Here is a 20,503-nt window from a genome sequence, read left to right on the forward strand (position 1 = left end):
CCGCTGCTGTGCTGTCTGTCCGAACTAACATGTGCTTGCCCTGGATCAACGGCCGGAACCTCCGCAGGGCGAGCAGAATTGCCAACAACTCGAGGCAGTTGATGTGCCAATGCAGTCGCGGGCCCGTCCAGAGGCCGGCAGCTGCGTGCCTGTTGAAAATGGCACCCCAGCCCATTTTGGAGACCTCTGTTGTGACCACGACGTGCCTGGAGACCAGTTCTAGAGGAACACCTGCTCGTAGAAACGAGAGGTCAGTCCAAGGGCTGAAAAGACGGTGACAGACAGACGCGATGGCCACGCGGAGTGTCCCGTGGCGCCATGCCCATCTCGGGACTCAAGTCTGGAGCCAGTGCTGAAGCGGCCTCATATGCATCAACCCGAGCGGGGTGGCCACCGCCGAGGACGGCATATGCCCCAGGAGCCTCTGAAAAAGTTTCAGTGGAACCGCTGTTCCCTGTTTGAACGCCTTCAAACAGGCCAGCACCGACTGGGCGCGCTCGTTCATAAGGCGCGCCGTCAAGGAGACTGAGTCCAACTCCAAACCGAGAAAAGAGATGCTCTGAACCAGGAGAAGCTTGCTCTTTTCCCAGTTGACCCGAAGCCCTAGTCGGCTGAGGTGTGAGAGCACCAGGTCCCTGTGTGCGCACAACATGTCTCGAGAGTGAGCTAGGATTAGCCAGTCGTCGAGATAATTGAGAATGCGAATGCCCACCTCCCTTAGCGGGGCGAGGGCAGCCTCTGCGATCTTCGTAAAGACGCGAGGAGACAGGGACAGGACGAAAGGGAGGACTTTGTACTGATACGCCTGACCCTCGAACGCGAACCCCAGGAAGGGTCTGTGTCGAGGAAGGATCGAGACATGGAAGTACGCATCCTTCAGGTCTACCACCGCGAACCAATCTTAATGCCGGATGCTCGCCAGAATGCGTTTTTGCATCAGTATCTTGAACGGGAGTCTGTATAAAGCCCGGTTCAGTACTTACAGGTCCAAGATTGGCCGCAACCCACCGCCTTTTTTCGGTACGATGAAGTAGGGGCTGTAAAACCCTTTCTTCATCTCGGCTGGAGGGACAGGTTCTATCGCATCCTTCCGTAGGAGGGTAGCGATCACTGCACGCAGGGTGGCGGCATTTTAGCCCTTGACCAAGGTGAAGTGAATACCGCTGAACCTGGGCGGGCGCCTGGCGTACTGAATCGCATAGCCGAGTCGGACGGTCCGGATCAGCCACCGCGAGGGATTGGAAAGCATGCTGTGGCCGTGCTGAGTCTAGGGACATCGAAGCACTCCTTCTGACCACCCCCGGAACAGCCTGGGACGGGGGAGGAAGAGGCCTGTCCTCGTAACCCGTGGAGACTGCCACATCGGGGGTGGCTGTGTGCCACAGCTGGGTGCTCAGGGGCGGAAAGGGCACCGCTGCAGCACCAATCATGCAAGAACAAGCCCATGGACGGTAGAACTGCTGGGCAAAGTCCTCGACGGTGTCGCCGAATAGGCCCGCCTGGGAAATGGGGGCAGCAAGGAACCATGTCTTGTCCGCCTCGCCCATCTCGACCAGGTTGAGCCAAAGGTGGCGCTCCTGGACCACTAGTGTGGCCATCGTCCGCCCGAGAGACCGCGCCGTGACCTTCGTCGCCCAGAGGGCGAGGTCGGTCACCGAGCGCAGTTTCTGCATCAAATCTGGGGCGGAACTACCCTTGTGCAGTTCTTTCAGTTCCTTGGCTTGGTGGACTTGCAGGAGAGCCATGGCGTGCAGGGCAGAGGCGGCTTGTCCAACAGCACTGTAGGCTTTAGCCGTCAGGGACGACGTGAGCCTACAGGGCTTGGACGGGAGCTTCAGGTGGCGGTGCTCTGCGGGCATAGGTGCACCGCGAGCGCCTTATCCACTGGGGGAATCGCCATATAGCCCTTGGCCGCCCCACCATCGAGGGTTGTGAGAGCGGGGGAATTGCGGAGTCGTGGCCGGGCAGTGAAAGGTGCCTCCCACGATTTCGTCAGCTCCTCATGCACTTCCGGGAAGAATGGCACTGGAGCGGGGCGTGGCTGCTTTGAGCGCCCGGGAAAGCATGTCCATCATTTCGGCATCGGCCTGTGACTGAGCGATCGTCCCCGAAGGGGGAAGCCCAGCTGAGGCTTCTGCGTCCGACTGGACAAGCCCGCTCTCCGATGCTGCGCTCGAGAGCTCATCATCTTCGCGGGCTCCGAACAAGAAGCCAGACTCGCCATGAGATGAGCCAGCGAACTCATCCGGAAGCCCGATTGGGGCAGACGAGCGTGCTGGGGAATGGGAGGTCTGCGGGGGGATATCCGGCGGAGACGATCCCACTGGGGTCCCCAAATCGCCCCCAGTGCTAGCCGCGCTGGCCTCATACCCGTAGGTAGAAGGACCGAGGCGGGGAGCCGCTGGGGTGGCTTGCTTTCTTACGAAAGCAAGCCGCGACCGCAACGTTGCCATGGTCATGTTCTCGCAGTGAGAACATGAACCATTCACAAACGCTGCCTCAGTGTGGGTCGCACCCAGACACGAAAGACAGTGATCATGACCATCTGAAGTTGAGAGATAACGACCGCAACCAGGAATGACACACAATCGGAAAGGCATTTTTGAAAAGACGCGTCTTTAAAAAGACATTCCATGTTCACCACTGTCTGTCACCTTCCTCGTTATTTGTACTTCTCTGAGCATTTTGAAACTTTATCTCATGTTATTGCCTTAGGATGAATCGCTTTTGCTGTATTACTAATTTGTATGTTGCTTTGTATAAAAGCATCTGCTAAATGAATAAATGTGAAGGTAATTTTTATATACTGTGTGAATTTTAGTTTGAAGCATAGATATAGATTGGACCATACATTTTTACACTAAAAATAATCAGCTTCGAACTGAGTGTTTGAAACCAACATACAAAACAACTGCCACATTTGTAAACAAAGATGTGTGTAATTGGATGTTTGACACAAAACCTTGTAGTAACTAGGACAAAAAGCCTCCTTCTCCCATTTATCATATCTTAATATAACAGTGTTATCCAAACAGTTTTATAACTGCTAAATAAATGTGCACTTCTATACATACCAGGCTAATGCATCATAACATAATTGTTGGAGAAATGTCTGCTTGTTTGTGTTTTTGCTTACTATAATTGGAAACGTATTAAGTGTATCATGGCTGCTAGGAAACCGTGTGCTATCTGTCACACAATAAAAATATAAAAGGCAGGAAATCCCTCACCGAACACACACAGTTTTGTTTAACTTGACCAGAGTTATCTCAGATGGTTATTTATATACAATTAAAATCAACTCTAACTGGAAGGAGGAATTCCTAAAGAGGGACAAGACAAGAAATAGTTTTACCTGATATTTTTATTTTGTTTATTAAGAATGACTGAAACTCTTTTTGTATTTTTGTTCAAATTATTCTTCAACTTGTACAGTTGTCATCACCTTGCCATGACAGATGCTGCTTGCATCTTTCTGACATTTTCCTTCACATGAGCTTTTTTCTCTGCATATACGAGTACATCGAGGCTCTAATTGACTTCATCTTTTCATTTGTACAAACTGTATTTTAAAAAATATATTTGTGTCTTAGAAAGTGAGTGGGTTGAAAATGTCAAATGTAAATTTCACTGGGAAAAATGTAGACAGCTTTATAATTACTGGATTTGACCACCTGCAGAACCTAAAATTCCTCGGATTCCTTATTTTAATTACCTACATGCTCATATTGCTTGGGAACGGCATCAATCTGTGCATCATTTTGATGGACAGACGTTTACACAAACCAATGTACATATTAATCTGTAACCTTGCTGTTGTCGACATAATGTTCTGCTCTACGTGCAGCACAACCATGATTTCAGTGCTGCTGGCTGAGATTAAAACTGTTTCATATTACTCTTGTATTTCAAGGGTGTACTTATATCATCTGGGTGATATCACAGAGTGCATGGCTCTGTCTTTGATGGCATTAGACCGACTTATTGCAATTAGACTTCCGTTAGGGTATCACAGCATTGTAACAAATTCACGAACAGTTCAGCTTATTTTGCTGACCTGGCTCATTGGTTTCATTGTAATGGGGTTTGTAACATATGTGGTAGATGGTCTTCCATACTGCCAGCCTGTCATCAGATATGTGTTTTGTGATTATCCTTCAATGGTCAGAGCTGCTTGTGTCAATCCTGAACCCTATTTTTTATTGCCAGCAATGCTTAGCCTGTGGTTGATTTGTGGAATGTTCCCATTTATTCTGTGCACTTATGCTGTTCTAGCATATAGTGTGACCAAACTCTCCAACAACTCAAGCAAAAAGCAAATGATCAACACATGTTTGAGTCACCTCATTGTTTTGTTCAGTTTTTTTGCTCCAAAACTGGTCTCTAACTTACTAACTCGAATAGGAGTAGTGCTAAATTTAACAGAGCGAAATGCAATATTGATTGTTGCCTCCCTTGTTCCTTCCCTAATAAACCCCACTGTCTATTGCATCAGGACTAAAGAGATCAGAAAACGATTAGCAGATGTATTTTTTGGTAAAAAAGTTGTACCAATTCATCAATAAGCTTTTTCATCAGGTTTATCAAAATAATTTTATTGTTAAATTTTCATGGCTGATTGTGAAGATATTGCAACCCAATTTGTGTTGATGATTCTCTTGCTCACTTTAGAAAATGCACAAGAGTAGATAACTATTGTTGTTACGTTCTGTCTCCCTCCTTTTTCCATTGACTCTCATTTTTTAAGTTTCCCCCTGGACTACATTTCCCATAGTGCACTGCCCTTATCACAGCCATCTGTTCCCTATCATCCTCACCTGTCTTTCATCCCCTCATTAGTTCCTTTGTGTATTTATACCCTCCAGTTATGTTCATTCATTGTCAGTTCTTGTCCATGTAACACTTATGTTAGTGTGTGGTTTATTTTGTTCTTTGTTTACATGGTTTATGGTTCTCCACATTGTTATATATATTCTTCATCTTCCTCATCAAAGCCTGGAAATAGATCCATCGCCTCTTGCCTCATCATCATCTCTACTACACAAAATCGTGACAGAAGATCTGACTCAACAAGATGGATCTTCCGGCTGTTAGAATCCTCCTCCTCGAGCAAGGTCCAGTTGAGGATCACGTTTGTGAATTTCTCCAGCTGGCAAATTTGGTGCACTATAGAGACCACTCTCATTTCTTCAGAGCTGGTCTCAATAGTGCACTAAAGATCCTCACTGGACGCTCCTCGAGTTAGTGGAGGAGGCCCTGCTTGTTAGCGGCTCACCTTTCACTGTGGGTGTGGAGGAAGAGGACTTTAAATCTCCTACCACAGTGGCCGCTTCCCCAGAGTCTCCTCCAGAGGTTCCGCCTGCCTTCATCGAGCCTCTCCTAGCTCTGCCCTCAGAGTCTGCCACGGTCATGAGCCAGCGCCCACGCCTGCCACGGTCATGAGCCAGCGCCCACGCCTGCCACGGTCATGAGCCAGCGCCCACGCCTGCCACGGTCATGAGCCAGCGCCCACGCCTGCCACGGTCATGAGCCAGCGCCCACGCCTGCCACGGTCAACGAGCCTGTAGCCTCGACCGTTCCAGAGCCTGCAGCCTTGACCATTCCAGAGCCGGCCCTCACCAAGTTGGTAGACCTGGACTTGTTTCCCACCCTGACTACCCTTCACCCTCCACTGGTTCCAGCCAGCATATTGGACACCCTGGTTCCGTCCAGTGCCCTATCCCTTCCTCCTCCGCTGGCTCCACTTAGGACATTCGCTCCCTCTGTTCAGCCAGTTCCCCTCAAGACACCGGCTCGACCATCGGCCCCGGTGACTCTGTTCCCTCTTCATCGCCTCGGCTCTGCATCCCCTCGTCTCCACTGTGGACCGTCAGTCTATCGGCATCTCTGGGGTCCCTTGTCCCTCCAGCTCCGCCTTGGTCTGTCGGTCACCTGGATCCACCTTCGGCTATACCAGGGACCTCCTTCCCTCCAGCTCCGCCTTGGTCCTCAGCCCCACTGGCTCCACCTCTGTCCTCCGATTTCCCCCAGCTCCGCCCTGGTCCTTCGAGCCTTCGGCTACGCTCCAGGCACTAGGATCCCCAGTTCTGACCCTCGAGCCTCTCACGGCTCCACCTTCCATGGCTCCACCTTCCATGGCTCTGCCTCCCTTGGCTCCGTACCTCGTGTTTTCAATGGCTCCACCTTCCTTGGCTCTGCTTCTCATGACTCAGTCTCCCAGGCCTCCTGACCCCGTCCCTGCTGTGTGGCCTCCTCCCAGGCCTCCCGTCCCTGCTGTGTGGCCTCCTCCCAGGCCTCCCGTCCCTGCTGTGTGGCCTCCTCCCAGGCCTCCCGTCCCTGCTGTGTGGCCTCCTCCCAGGCCTCCCGTCCCTGCTGTGTGGCCTCCTCCCAGGCCTCCCGACCCTGTCCCTGCTGTGTGGCCTCCTCCCAGGCCTCCCGACCCTGTCCCTGCTGTGTGGCCTCCTCCCAGGCCTCCCGACCCTGTCCCTGCTGTGTGGCCTCCTCCCAGGCCTCCCGACCCTGTCCCTGCTGTGTGGCCTCCTCCCAGGCCTCCCGACCCTGTCCCTGCTGTGTGGCCTCCTCCCAGGCCTCCCGACCCTGTCCCTGCTGTGTGGCCTCCTCCCAGGCCTCCTGTCCCTGCTGTGTGGCCTCCTGTCCCTGCTCTGTGGCCTCCTCCCAGGCCTCCTGATCCTGTCCCAGCCCTGAGGCCGCCCCCCAAACCTCCTGACTCCACCCCTGTCCTCTGGTCACCTGTTTCCTCCTGCCTCTCTCCATCTTTAGGTGCCAGGAGTCATCTTGTAAGGGGGGGGGGTAAAGTCATATTCTGTTTCCCTCCTTTTTCCTTTATTTTTGAAGTTTCCCCCTGGACTCTTTCATCCCCTCATTAGTTCCTTTTGTGTATTTATACCATCCAGTTATGTTCATTGTCAGTTCTCGTCCGTGTAACACTTATGTTGGTGTGTGTGGTTTCTTTGTTTACATGGTTTATGGTTGTCCACATTGTTATAGCTTCATCTTCCTCATTAAAGCCTGGAAATAGATCCATTGCTTCTCGCCTCATCTCTACTACACAAAATTGTGATAGTTGTATTCTGTCTTCCAAAATGAATTAAAAGGATGGAAAAACCATTTTATTTTAAAATGACAGTATTGAGAGTTAATAAAGTATTAACTCCCAATAGTACTTTTCTATATACTAACATGCTTGTTAAAAAAACAAATGCTTTTGTAGATACTTTGATATATTTATTATTTTATATATTTCTATCTGAGCATTTGATGTGTGAATAAAACTTAATGTTGTTAAACATGAAAAAGAAGCCTGCTTTGTCTCAGTGAAAACATGAAATATATTTATATGAATTCTATTAAACATTTGTCCATTGGGATCTAAGGACTGCACATGGGGTTGTGGGAACATTATATACTCAACTGATAACTCATTAAGAGAACCCTTGTGTATTAATGGCATTGTGGCTTCCTTTTTATAATTTTATTTATCACACATTAGCACATATACAGTGAAATTATTTTTTTTACATATCCCAGCTAAGCTGGGTTCAGAGTGCAGGGTCAGCCATGTTACAGTGCCCCTGTTGCAGATAGGATGGGGTCAAGGGCCTTGCTCAAGGGCCCAACAGTGGCATCTTGCAGTGCTGGGGCTTGAACCCCCAACCTTCTGATCAGTAACCCAGAGCCTTAACCACTGAGCCACCACTGCCCCAGTGGTCTTTTATTTAGAACATGAATGGAAATGCTAAGTATTCTGGCATAAAATCGGCTGTTTAAAACGTATGTAATTTTTTCAGTGTTAAAATTCAGCTTAAAGCTCTGAAGGTGCTTTTAAAGATTTCTTGTTTCAGTGGCATACCCAAAATTAAGGCTAAAAGCTTTTATAATTTAATATCCGCAGAGGTCTTTTATCCACTCCCTGCATAACATCATTAACCACAGCTCTATATTGTTGAACCCACATGGTTTGAACGATGGACTAGCTAATTAATTTCTCCAATGATGCATCGTACTATGGTGGTTCAGCAGTGAGTTACGTAGTTTTAAGGGAAATGCACCCCTGGCTTGTTGGTTTCACTGGGTGTTTTGAAATCTGTGGAAGAGAGTCTCTCCAACTTTCAGCCTGTCATCAGATACATATTTTGTGAGTACCCTTTTATCAGAGCTGCTTGTGTTAAACCTGATCCCTATTTTCTCTTGCTCGCAATAATAAGTCTGTGGACAGTGCATGGACAGTTCCTCTTTATCCTGTGCACTTATGCTGTCCTGGCATAAACTGTAGTGTTATCAAACTCTCCAACAACTCAGTCAGAAAGCAAATGATCAGCACATGCATGAGTCATTTTATAATGCACCAAAGGTGGTCTCTGTGTTATTAACTTGAATAGGAGTTTAAATTTAACAAAGAAAAATGCAATAATGATTGTTGCCTCTCTGGTTCCTCCCCTTATAAACCCCACTGTTTATTCCATTAGTACTAAAGAGATCAGGACACGATTAGAAGATATATTTTTACGCAATAAAGTTGCTCCAATTAATTAAAAGGCAGGTTCATCAGGTTTATCACAATAGATGCATTGTGTTACTTCTGATGGCTGATTGTGATATTAATGTTGTTTGATAATGTGCTTGCTGTTCTCTTCCTCATTTTAGAGACTGAACCAAACCTTTAGTTGTGTTGAAACTTCATATTGTTTGTTGTCAAAATGGAGAGAAAGAAAGGTGGAAAAAAATGATAATGACAGTATTGGAAGAAATTAATAATATAATGTGCAGAAATCCCTTCTATGCATTGAAATATACTTGTTAAGCTAAAGAAAATATAGGCTAGCCAATATATTGTAGATGAATGGTGTATTTATTTCTTTGTATGTAATGCATGACTAATAATAATGCTAATCAACATACAATTAAGTCTGCTTCTCCTTAGTCCCAACAGAGACATCAATTACTGATTCTAAAGCCATTAAAACATTATTGTACTGGGATCTAAATCCTGTGCAGAAGCAGCAATATTATCTATAATTTCCCCACGCCAGGAAACATTATCAACTCATCTATTAATGGATCATTAAGAGCGCCCTTGTGTATATTAATAAGGAAGAAGCATTGTGGCCTATATTTTACTCAAAGTGAAATCTGTGTCATTAGACGACCACAAATTTGCAAATTAATTTGAGTAAGCAAAAGCTACTGTTTTGGTTATATTCATTAAATCAGTTAACATTTATCATTTTTAATTGACTAATTTCATGACCTTAATGTATTGACTGTCACAATCATGAAATGTTGCAGATTTTTTGACGATTAATTTTAATTTTTAATTGTTAGGGATGTCATAAAATATAGATGTATCGATTATTGATCGGCACGCTTTATCGATATATTTTTTGAGGCACTGATATATTAACATTAGCCGACATTTAAATTAGAAGCCTAATTTGTGTGCTTTCCTATGCACTCATTTAGTCTTCTGTTTATGTAGTTTGGCGTAATTGTGTTGGGAGACCACAAGAGGGTTATATGACATTTATGGTCGCGGGTAGGAAAGGCATGGTTATCACACACATAACGTATTTTAGAGCTCCTTGACACAAACAGCGGTGCAGCAGATGGCAGTCCAAAGTTGTGAAGGTTTTTGTACTTCTTCATGAATGAACAAATTGACATTGATGAGTTTGCAGGTTAGTGTATGAAACAGGTGTAACTTCACAAATTGAACGATTAGAAATGGTGACGTTTATTATGCAATTTCTCTGTATGTAGCCTTGAATAGGTCTTTCATTCAAGCAGTCAAACCATAAAACAACATACCTGTAACTGAAAATACATTGTTTAGGCTATAAGAAAGACACATAGACACAATATATCATCCAGTGATGGCTAGAGACAATCATCTTTGTTCTTTGATTAATTTAATGGAAAACTATACGAGTTGTGCTTCATGGCACTGCAGAATTTTGACGCTGAGCATTGGCATACCTTTGCAGAAAATAATTGTTACGAACTTTAGAACATCAGCATGCAACCCCTTTCAGTTACACTGCCGCTCACACTTTACCAAAGTTGTATTGAGAAATATGTTTGAAAAGACAAAGACTATTGTGCAACGAGTAGCCCTATTTATATCTGGGGGGAAAAAATCCCAATATTATCAGGCCCTCATCAGTCTCTGCTCCCTCTCTTCCCCGCTCCAGTTCACCTGAATACCAATTATGCTCACATGATCTCCATTAATCATGTCATCAAGAATACTATATATACTCACCACAAGCTCTCACTCTTTGTCTAGTCTCGTTTGGACCTCTCATGTTGTCGCCATTCCTTCTGGTGATAGATTTTGAGTGAATTTCTCCAGCGATTGTATTTCCAACGCTGTTTGTTTCATTTCATCATTGTTTTGTATCCAGTTAATTTTTTTAGTTGATACCCGTGTTTTCTTTGTGTACCCAGGTGTTCATTAATAAAACCTGTATTTGGGTTCCCCACTTCTGTCGTTCTCTTCCTCTGAGCGTAACAGAAGACTAGACCATCTACGACATGAACCCAGCAGGATCAGCGTCTCCCTTCAAGTGATTGTCCGAACTTGAGCATCAGCTCCAACGTCACGGGGATGCTCGATGAAATTCGGAAACAAACTTGTGAATACTCAGCCCATCACCTCATCCCCCACTGCTCCTGACTCCATTTCAACCACTACAGTGCCCACAACGGCTCTGACGTGCCATCCTCCTCCTTCTCCGACAGTAATTATTCCATTGGCATCACCCACTAATTACTCGGGCGCCGCAGATGAGTGCAGCAGTTCCCTATCTGTCACTCACTCGAAATTGTGTCGATGTAGTGACACTAGGGGTCACTCTTGGGAGCCCCAAACACCTCTGCTTTTTTTTAAAAAGGCCAATGAGAATTGGCGAGTGGAATTTGCATGCCACTCCCCTAGACATACAGGTATAAAAGGACCTGGTATTCAACCACTCATTCAGATTTTCTCTTCGGAGCCGAGCAGTTGTATTCAGTGCACTGAATTCAATTCTCTCCAAAGACGCACCTCAAAACTGCTGGATTTATGGTGCATTTCAGCGGCTTCTTCCCCTCTGCACCTGTGGAGTGCAGAGAATGCTCCTGGGTGCTTCGGCAGAGCGAAAATAAGAGAGTATATTCTAAAAGAGTATATTTTCATTCACAAAAAGAGCGGCACACACGGAACGTCTTTTTAAAGATGCCTTTCCATTTGTGTGTTATTCCTGGTTGCGGTCGTTATCTCTATGCTTCTGACGGCCACGATCGCTGTCTAACGTGTCTGGGCGCTGCCCATGCGGAGACATCGTTCATGGATGGGTCAAGAACATTGCGAGAACATGACCATGGTAACGTTGCGGTCGCGGCTTGCTTTCGTAAGGCTTGCTCCCCGCACCGGTCCTTCTACCTACGGGCTTGAGACCGCGTCAGTTAGCACTGGGGGTGACTCACATCCTGGGCGACCTAAACACCGCAGCGGACGCACTGTCATGTCAGGTTACCCTCAGAGGAGAGTGGAGACTCCACCCTCAGGTGATCCAGCTGATTTGGAGTCGATTCGGTCGAGCACAGGTAGACCTGTTTGCTTCCCGGAAATCCTCCCACTGCCCCATGTACTTGGGGAAGCACAACTTGATCATCAGGTTTCTGAGAGGTGCTAGGAGGTTGAATCCCTCCAGACCGCGCCTCGTCCCCTCGTGGGACCTCTCTGTAGTCCTTTGGGGTCTATGGGGAGCTCCCTTTGAGCCCTTGGAGTCAGCTGAGCTTAAGGCACTCTCTTTGCAGACTGCCCTCCTGACTGCGCTCACTTCCATCAAAACGGTCGGGGACCTGCAGGCATTCTCTGTCAGCGAATCGTGCCTGGAGTTCGGTCCGGGTTACTCTCATGTGACCCTGAGACCCCGACCGGGCTATGTGCCCAAGGTTCCCACGACCCCTTTTAGGGATCAGGTGGTGAACCTGCAAGCGCTGCCTCAGGAGGAGGCAGACCCAGCCTTGGCATTGCTGTGTCCGGTGCGAGCTTTATGCATCTATTTGGATCACACGCAGAGCTTTAGGAGCTCCGAGCAGCTCTTTGTCTGCTTTGGTGGACAGCGGAAAGGAAGCGCTGTCTCCAAACAGAGGATCGCCCACTGGGTCATCGACACAATCGCGATGGCATATCAGGCTCTGGACATTCCACCCCCTGCGGGGTTATGAGCCCAGGAGGCCACCACTACCAGAAGTGTGATGGCCTCCTGGGCCCTGGCCTGTGGTGCCTCTTTGGCAGACATCTGCAGAGCAGCGGGCTGGGCAGCACCCAATACCTTTGTGAGGTTCTACAATCTCCGGGTTGAGCTGGTCTCGTCCCGTGTATTGGCAGGCACGAGCAGATAAGTTCCGGGACAGCTGGCCGGGTGTACCACTTGCGCATAGCACCTTTCCCCTCCCTTGAGGCGAAGACGTGCGCTCTTGACTCCCAGTTGTGTTAACAGACTGTGATCCCTGGATGACTTTCCTCCTTAGTCCTCTGGCAGTTGAGTTTGCGGAGAAACTCGCTGCCGGCCCAGTACGTGCGCTAATGAGACCCTGTACTGAGATAGGTGCTCCACATGTGCTTGTTCCCCAAAGGCGACCTCATGTGATATCTTCCGCAAAATCGCTTCCCTGTCGGTAAACTGCGTCTTCCTTGGGCAGAGGCCCCTTTGCCCCCGGTCGCCATGCTCTATAGAAACTCCCCCTTCGGGTAGGACCTACCATGGGACCTCTCCACATGGCATACTTCCGACAAGACTCGGTAAGACCATGTGATGTATTCCACTCAAAATACCCCCCCCACACTTCTTGGGTGGGGTGTGGTCTCCACGGTGTCTTCCCCTTGGGAGGGACACCCCCCAATGTAGACACTTATGGCTCCCAGTCGTTTAACAAATTCCACTCTTTTTGGGGAGAAAAGAGGCCTTGGCTGGGCTAGCCTGTCCCTATTGTTGGGCAGTTGACTTGTTCCTGTAGGACCGTTCGACGCTCATAAGAGCATTGGGGGAGGTTACGTAATGGCCTGGTGCGCTGGCTACAAGGCACACAGTGGTCTGCCTGTCACACCGCCAGTTCACGTAACACAGTTCAGATAGTTGTGGCATTTTGTATAGGGACCCCTAGTGTCACTACATCGACACAATGTCGAGTGAGTGACAGATAGGGAACGTTGTGGTTACTTTCGTAACCTCCGTTCCCTGATGGAGGGAATGAGACGTTGTGTCGATGTAGTGAAATGGCCGGGACCTGGTCTCGGCTCCTTGGCACAAAACCTGAATGAGTGGTTGCATACCAGCTCCTTTTATACCCGTATGTCCGAGGGAGTGGCATGCAAATTCCACTCGCCAATTCTCATTGGCATTTTTCCAAAAAAGCAGATGTTTTTCGGCTCCCAAGAGTGACCCCTAGTGTCACTACATCGACACAATGTCTCATTCCCTCCATCAGGGAACGGAGGTTACGAAAGTAACCATGACGTTTTCTTCTCCAGTGTTCCTTGACATTTGTGACACAACCCCAGCGATTCCCAGATGACCGCTCAAAAATTGCTTTCATCATCTCCCTCCTCACCGGAAGAGATCTTCAATGGGGAGACGCTATGTGGAAGCAGGGAGGCACCATTATGCAATCCATTGGGGCTTTCACAGGGCACTTCCAGGAGGCTTTCGAACCATCTGCTGGGGATTTCCACACCAGTGAGCAACTGAGTTTTGCTCTCGCTGGTTTTGATGACTCACGTGGTTTGGAATCCCTCATTCAATACTCCATCCGCGTGGAATGACACCTCAAGCAGTGTTCAACTGGAGTCGTTTATACACCTTCACCCATCTCTCTGTCCAGAACTGAGGAGGAGGAACCAATGCAATTGAGTTCTTCTCGTCTGACATTTGCTGAACAAAGAAGGAGGATCACTAATAACCTATGCCTCTATTGAGGAGCTGCATACCACCACGTCATCAACTGCTCCATCCATCCTCCCAGGCTGCTGGTAAGCTCCATCTCTTGCGAAACTGTATCCAGAAAACCCTTCTACATTGACATCTTGACAAAAGCTGCTACCTCTTCCCTCACTGTTCATGCTCTCCTTGACTCCAGTTTGGCAGGCAACTTCATCTCACCCTCACTCATCAACTGGCTTGACCTCCGGGCCAAGCAGGTAGAAAGACTCTTACCCATCTGCTCAGTAATAGGGAAACCTATCGACTTGTGTTATATCTCCCACCAAACCGAACCTCTTTCAATCCAGATAGGTGCCCTCCACACAGAGTCCTTGCCATTACTCATCCTTCCCGACTCCAAAACAGACATCTTAGGTCTCCCCTGGCTCATCCACCATAATCCCGTCATCTCATGGTCCGCCAATGAGATAGCTGCCTTAAGCTCACGCTGTTTTTCACAATGCCTTTCAATTCCTGTCCATCGTTCCTGTCTTGAACCCTTCCTGTGCCTCACCACCACAATTGAAAGCCCTTATGCTCCATTTGAGACCCCATCCCTATCGCCTATCAAGACTTTGCTGAGGTGTTAAGTCCACAGAAAGCCTCCCACCTTCCTCCGCATCGTCCCTGGGATTGCGCCATTGAGCTCCTTCCTGGCGCCCCTCTCCCTAGAGGTAAAATCTACCCCTTGTCAATTCCCAAGCAACAGGCCATGGAAAATAACATAGAAGAAGCCCTTAAATAGGGCTACATCCGCCCATCCACATCACCAGTCGCATCCAGCTTCTTCTTCATGGTAAAAAACGATGGAGGCCTCCGACCTTGCATTGACTACCTACTCAATAATATCACCATGAAGTTCCGGTACCCATTGCACTTAGTTCCTGTGGCCCTGGAACTACTGAGAGGGGCTAATATCTTTACCAAACTAGATCTTCGCAGTGCATATATCTTGATCTGCATCCGAGAAGGCAATGAGTGGAAAACCGCATTCATCACCAGTGGCCATTACGAATATCAAGTCATCATATGGACTGGTCAATGCCCCCTCAATCTTCCAGTCCTACATGAGCGAGATCTTCAGCAATGTTCTCCACCATTTCGTCCTTGTGTACATAGATGATATACTCATCTACTCCCCCTCTTTTGAGGAACTGGTCCTGCAACACCTTCAAGATCACTGTCTGTACCTGAAAGCTGAGAAGTGTCTCTTTCACCAACCATCCATTCAGATTTTAGGATACATCATCGGTCCCAGTGGAGTTCAGATGGACACATCCAAAGTACAGGCAGTGACTACCTGGACCCCACCATCAACTGTGAAAGAATTGCAGAGGTTCCTCGGCTTCGCAAACTTCTACCGACACTTCATTCGTAACTTCAGCACAGTAGTCGCTTCACTCACCAGTCTCCTCAAGGATAAACCTGAGACTCTCACTTGGTCACCACAAGCTACTGAGTCCTTCTCCAGCAATTGAAAGCATCCTTCACATCAGCACCTATCCTCAGGCATCCAAACCCTGGGCTTCCCTTCGTAGTAGAATTCGATACGTCCATCACTGGTGTTGGAGCCGTACTTTCTCAGCACTTTCTCAGCGTCAGGGTGAACTTGTGCCTCTTCCAGTCCCTCACCGTTCATGGTCCCACCTTGGAGTAGATTTTATTACAGACCTTCCTCCTTCCCAAGGGTATACCTGCATCTTGGTGGCAGTGGACCGATTCTCAAAGGCTTGCCGAATGATCTCCCTCAAGGGTCTTCCCACAGCCATGGTAACTGCCGAGGAACTCTTTCATAATATCTTCAGGAACTTTGGGATACCTGAAGACATAGTGTCCGACAGGGGGCCCCAGTTCATTTTAAGGGTATGGAAGTCCTTCTTTAACCTCCTGGGTGTTTCTGTTAGTCTCTCCTCAGGATACCACGCCCAGTCCAACAGCCAGATGGAGAGAAAGATTCAGGAGATAAGTCATTTTCTTTGTACCTACTGTCACAACATCCAACATGAGTGGAACCGCTATCTACCCTGGGCTGAGTATGCTCAGAAATCCCTTTGACATCCAAACACTGGTCTCACCTCTTTCCAATGAGTCCTTGGGTACCAACTCCCGCTGTTTCCCTGGTCTGGGGAGCACTCGGAGGTCCTTGCCGTGGATCATTGGATCTGGAACAGCGAGAGGCTCTGGAATGCCGCCCACATCCATCTTCAACATCCAGCACCAAAAAGTCCAGGCCGACACTAGACATTCTGTCACCCCTAAGTTCCATCCCAGTCAGAAGGTGTGGTCCTCCTCCAGGGATATTCATCTCAAACTCCCATACAAAAAGCTAAGTCATCAATATATTGGCCCCTTCACTATCAATAAACAAATAAATCCAGTCACATACCATTTAGCACTCCCTTTACAGTATCGTATTTCTCCATCCAAACCTTACCTGCCTTCTCTCTCTCCTTCCTCCACAGAGACTGATAGGGGTCACCTTCCTCCACAGAGACTGATAGGGGTCTTCTGCTTATCGATGTGTGAAAAGGCATGGATACCTATCCTATTAATTGTCATCTGGATTTTGGACTAAATGAGATTTCATTGTGGGCAGGGCTACCCCATTCAATGCTGCAGATACAGAAAACAATCAAAAGAATCGACAAAATTCCTGTTGCTCATCGCTTTTTTTAATGCTATTCTGAGATGCGGGTTTGCGCTGTTTTTGCGGCACGAGGGGGACCTACACAATATTAGACAGGTGGTTTTAATGTTGTGGTTGATGGGTGTATATACCGACCACTGATATATATATATAGAACTGGATTGCTGACACAACAGTACACTGCCAGTAGTTGGTGAGTGGTGTTCGAGCGGCCATACTGGTATTCCCCAACTGCCATAGAGCCTCAATGACTGATAGCCGATACGGCCACCATTTCACCATCTCTGACCTCCATATACAACAATTGCATTTCGCTCCCAAGTTACAATTGTGATTGACTTTTATTTTGCTCTTTATTGATAATATACGCTGCAAGGGAGAAGATACCAGATCGCAGATCGCATCAAAGCATACAGCTGCCCCAGTGTGCAGCTTATCAGTGCAGCACAAAGGATGTGGCAAAACTGTCAACAATTTGTAATGTAAGTAGGAAAAGCTGCAATATATGCTTGTTATAGGGTGATGACACATTTGATTAAATTGTTTTGTATTTATAATTATTTTCCAGAATATGCTAAAGACAAAAATATAAATGGTGGGATAATTGGCTCTATAGAGTAAAATTGCAACACACACACAAAAACCACCTGGGTTTAGGTTACATTCACTGGTTCAAAAATGTAATTGTTTCATAAGAAATAAATGCTCAATGCATTGTGTTGCTGTGTGACCAGAAGAATGCACAGCTATAAGAATATTACAAATCTTTTCCGGGCATTCTTTGTATTTATGGAGTACAGGGAAGGGAAAAATAATAATAATACTGTTGTTACATTAATTATTGAGCCAGTATGAATAAAGGATAATATCATGTCTGATTTTATGCAAACTAACACAAACAGGCAGTAAGTAGACTGCTGATTATGTGTAATAGATTTTTTGCAACATCACGGGAACATTTACTGAACCAATAATTGAAACATGTTTCAAATGTTTCATATTTTTCAACCTTAAGACATCATTCAGGGTTTTATCTCAAGGCATTTTCTGGTTTTCATCCCTAAAATGCTCTTATGAGTGGAACTACTTTCTTCCGCCACTGATTCAGCATCTTGTTTTAATACAGTCCGAGACTTCATTGCTAATTCGAAAACGTCACATTAGAACTAGCAACGGAGGCTTGCGCTGCTTTACTCAAGGACTTACTGGAGTAATAAGGTAGTGCATTTGTGCATGTGTGTGAGTTTGTTTTTGAGGGATCAAAAGAGAGAAACTCAGAAAATGAGAGAGATCGCTTCTGGGATTACCTTTTTTGATGCAGCTCTCATCAGAAGTAACATCGCTTCAAAATCGCCAAGATGCGTGTCGCCATATTCTCGTTATAAACCTTAATAAAAGAATTTCATCCCCACTGAGATGCAGTAGTGTGCTAACATGACGACTCTGTTTTTCTCTTTATGTTTGGGCCTTAAGTATGTGCGTTATGCGTATAATGTGTGTCCACAAGTGTGGGAGTGTGTGTGAGAGAGAGAGGGGGAGCGCGAGGGTTTTTCCCACAGATATTTCAGATAATATAGAAACTGTTGTATTGACCAAGTTTATGTAAGGAATAATTGACAACGGACCGTTGAATTGTTGAAAAATAATGCATACTCGAGGTGGTAATGCGGTCACGACGCTTAGCGGAGTGACCGTTGCACCTCGGGTGTGCATTATTTTTCAAAAATTCAACAGGCCGGAGTCAATTATTCCTTTTATACCATGGTTAGCACACCTTAAGACATTGTTCGGGGTTTTACCTCAAGACATTTTCTGGTTTTCGTCCCTAAAACGCTCTAATGAGAGGAAATACTTTCTTTTGCCACAGATTCAGCATCTTGCTTTAACACAGTCCGAGCCTTCTTTGCTAATTAGAAAACATCACATAAGAACTAGCAACAGAGGATGCGCTGCTTCTCTCTCTCTTTCTCTCTCTCTGTGTGTGTGTGTGTGTGTGTGTGTAAGTGAAATGGGGGGCAGGGGGTAGCACGGTGCTTTCCACTACAGCTATGTGAGGCTGAAATATTGAAACATTAAAAGTTATTTAGGATAATAGAAATTGCTGTATTGATCAAGTCGCGGGGGTGCGGCTCTATTTGTCGGTTGCGACTCGAGTCTCAGTTAGTGATGGGAAGATCGGATCATTTTACTGACTTGAATCTTTGAGTCTCGTTCAGCAAAATGAACGAATCTTTATTCAAGTCATTTCGTTCATTTGACCAGAATTAAATTAAAATGTTACATTTCCAATAGCCAAATCCCCCCACAACACGTCTACTTACGCAAACTTTGATTATAGTCCCAATAAGGAAAAATTGTTAATGCAGCCAAGGACAAATTATGAGAAACAGAAATGATTAGTTCACCTCTGGAATCTTCTTGTCGGAGTCGTTCGTTCATTTGTCACGTGACAGCCGTATGTGCATAGCGTATACAGCTGTCATGTGACAAAAGAATGAACGACTTGGACCAGAAGACTCAAGAGGTGAACTAATAATTTCTGTTTCCTGTGTGAGCAATGCATAGCGTAAACAGCTGTCATGTGACAAAAGAATGAACGACTTGGACCAGAAGACTCAAGAGGTGAACTAATCATTTCTGTTTCCTGTGTGAGCAATGCATAGCGTATACGGCTGTCACGTGACTAAAGAACGAACGACTCGGACCAAAAGAGTTGAAAGGTAAACTAATAATTTCTGTTTCCTGTACAGCGCCTATGCGGTTTTCACGTAAGAAACGAATGGAGGTTGCGCAATGCACATGCGCGGCCAACACAACGTTAGAACCAGCAACAAAGGATGCGCTGCTTTTCTCCTCTGTGTGTGTGTGTGTGTGTGTGTGTGTGAAAGCGGTTGTTAGCGCCGTGCTTTCCACTATAGAAATGTGAGGCTGATTAGGTGAAATACACTGAATCATTAAAAGTTATTTCGGATAATAGAAATTGCTGTATTGATCAAGTCACGGGGGTGCGGCTCTATTTGTTGGTCGCAACTCAATTCTCAGTGTGTGTGTTTGTGCATGTGAGTGTGTGTGTGCATATGTTAGCGTGTGTGTGTGTGTGTTAGCATGTGTGGGCAGGTTTATGTGGTTTACAAGGACTTTTTTATAGGTTACAAACTGGTAATTACAAGGGTATTATGCTATAAATGTGGTTTATGAGGAAATTTCTAGTGTCCCCATAAATCAAATCGCTTAAAAAACATACTAAACGATGTTTTATTGAAATTGTAAAAATGCAGAAAGTTTTTTGTGACGGTTAGGTTTAGGGGTAGGGGTAGGGGTAGGGGTAGGGTTAGGGTTAGGGGATAGAATCTATAGTTTGTACAGTATAAAAATCATTATGTCTATGGAGAGTCCTATTAATGATAGCTGCATCAACATGTGTGTGTGTGTGTGCATAACCATGTTTATACTACATTGTGGGGACCAAATGTCCCCACGAGGATAGTAAAACCTGAGAAAACCTACCTTGCGGGGACCAGCCAGCGGTCCCCATGAGGGAAATGGCTTATTAAACATACTAAACTATGTTTTTTTGAAAATGTAAAAATGCAAAAAGGTTTCTGTGAGGGTTATGTTTAGGGGTAGGGTTAGGGTTAGGGATAGACATTATAGTTAGATCTGTATAAGATACATAAAATGCATGGAAGTCTATGGAGTGTCCCCACAATGATATAAAAACACAGTGTGTGTGTGTGTGTTTGAGAGAGAGCGTGTGTAAGTGCGGGGGAGACGAGGGAGCACGTGGGCTCTTTTTAACCGAAATTGAAATAAATGTAGGGTATTTTAGACACTGTTTGACTTTACTTTAACTTTTACTTTAAACCAATGT

The 20,503-nt window shown here is 46.4% G+C and overlaps 1 protein-coding gene across 1 annotated transcript; it reads left to right on the top strand.

Annotated features, from left to right (window-relative positions):
- The first annotated feature begins 3,611 nt into the window (after window positions 1-3,611).
- Window positions 3,612-13,828, top strand: LOC127433247 (olfactory receptor 6N1-like). Its single transcript, XM_051684959.1, has 3 exons — window positions 3,612-4,547; window positions 5,209-5,406; window positions 13,568-13,828. The coding sequence occupies exons 1-3, from the start codon at window positions 3,612-3,614 to the stop codon at window positions 13,826-13,828; spliced, it is 1,395 nt and encodes a 464-aa protein (XP_051540919.1).
- Window positions 13,829-20,503: the final 6,675 nt, after the last annotated feature.

This window comes from Myxocyprinus asiaticus, chromosome 43 (assembly GCF_019703515.2).
Source record: "Myxocyprinus asiaticus isolate MX2 ecotype Aquarium Trade chromosome 43, UBuf_Myxa_2, whole genome shotgun sequence".
Classification (NCBI taxonomy): Eukaryota; Metazoa; Chordata; class Actinopteri; order Cypriniformes; family Catostomidae; genus Myxocyprinus; species Myxocyprinus asiaticus.

Excerpts from the sequence above, each read along its gene's own strand:
- LOC127433247 (XM_051684959.1), top strand. The coding sequence starts at position 3,612 with ATGTCAAATGTAAATTTCACTGGGAAAAATGTAGACAGCTTTATAATT. Across the intron at positions 4,548-5,208 it reads TATTTTTTGGTAAAAAAGTT|TGCACTAAAGATCCTCACTG; the intron begins GTACCAATTCAT and ends TGGTCTCAATAG. Across the intron at positions 5,407-13,567 it reads TGCCCTCAGAGTCTGCCACG|CGATTCCCAGATGACCGCTC; the intron begins GTCATGAGCCAG and ends ACACAACCCCAG.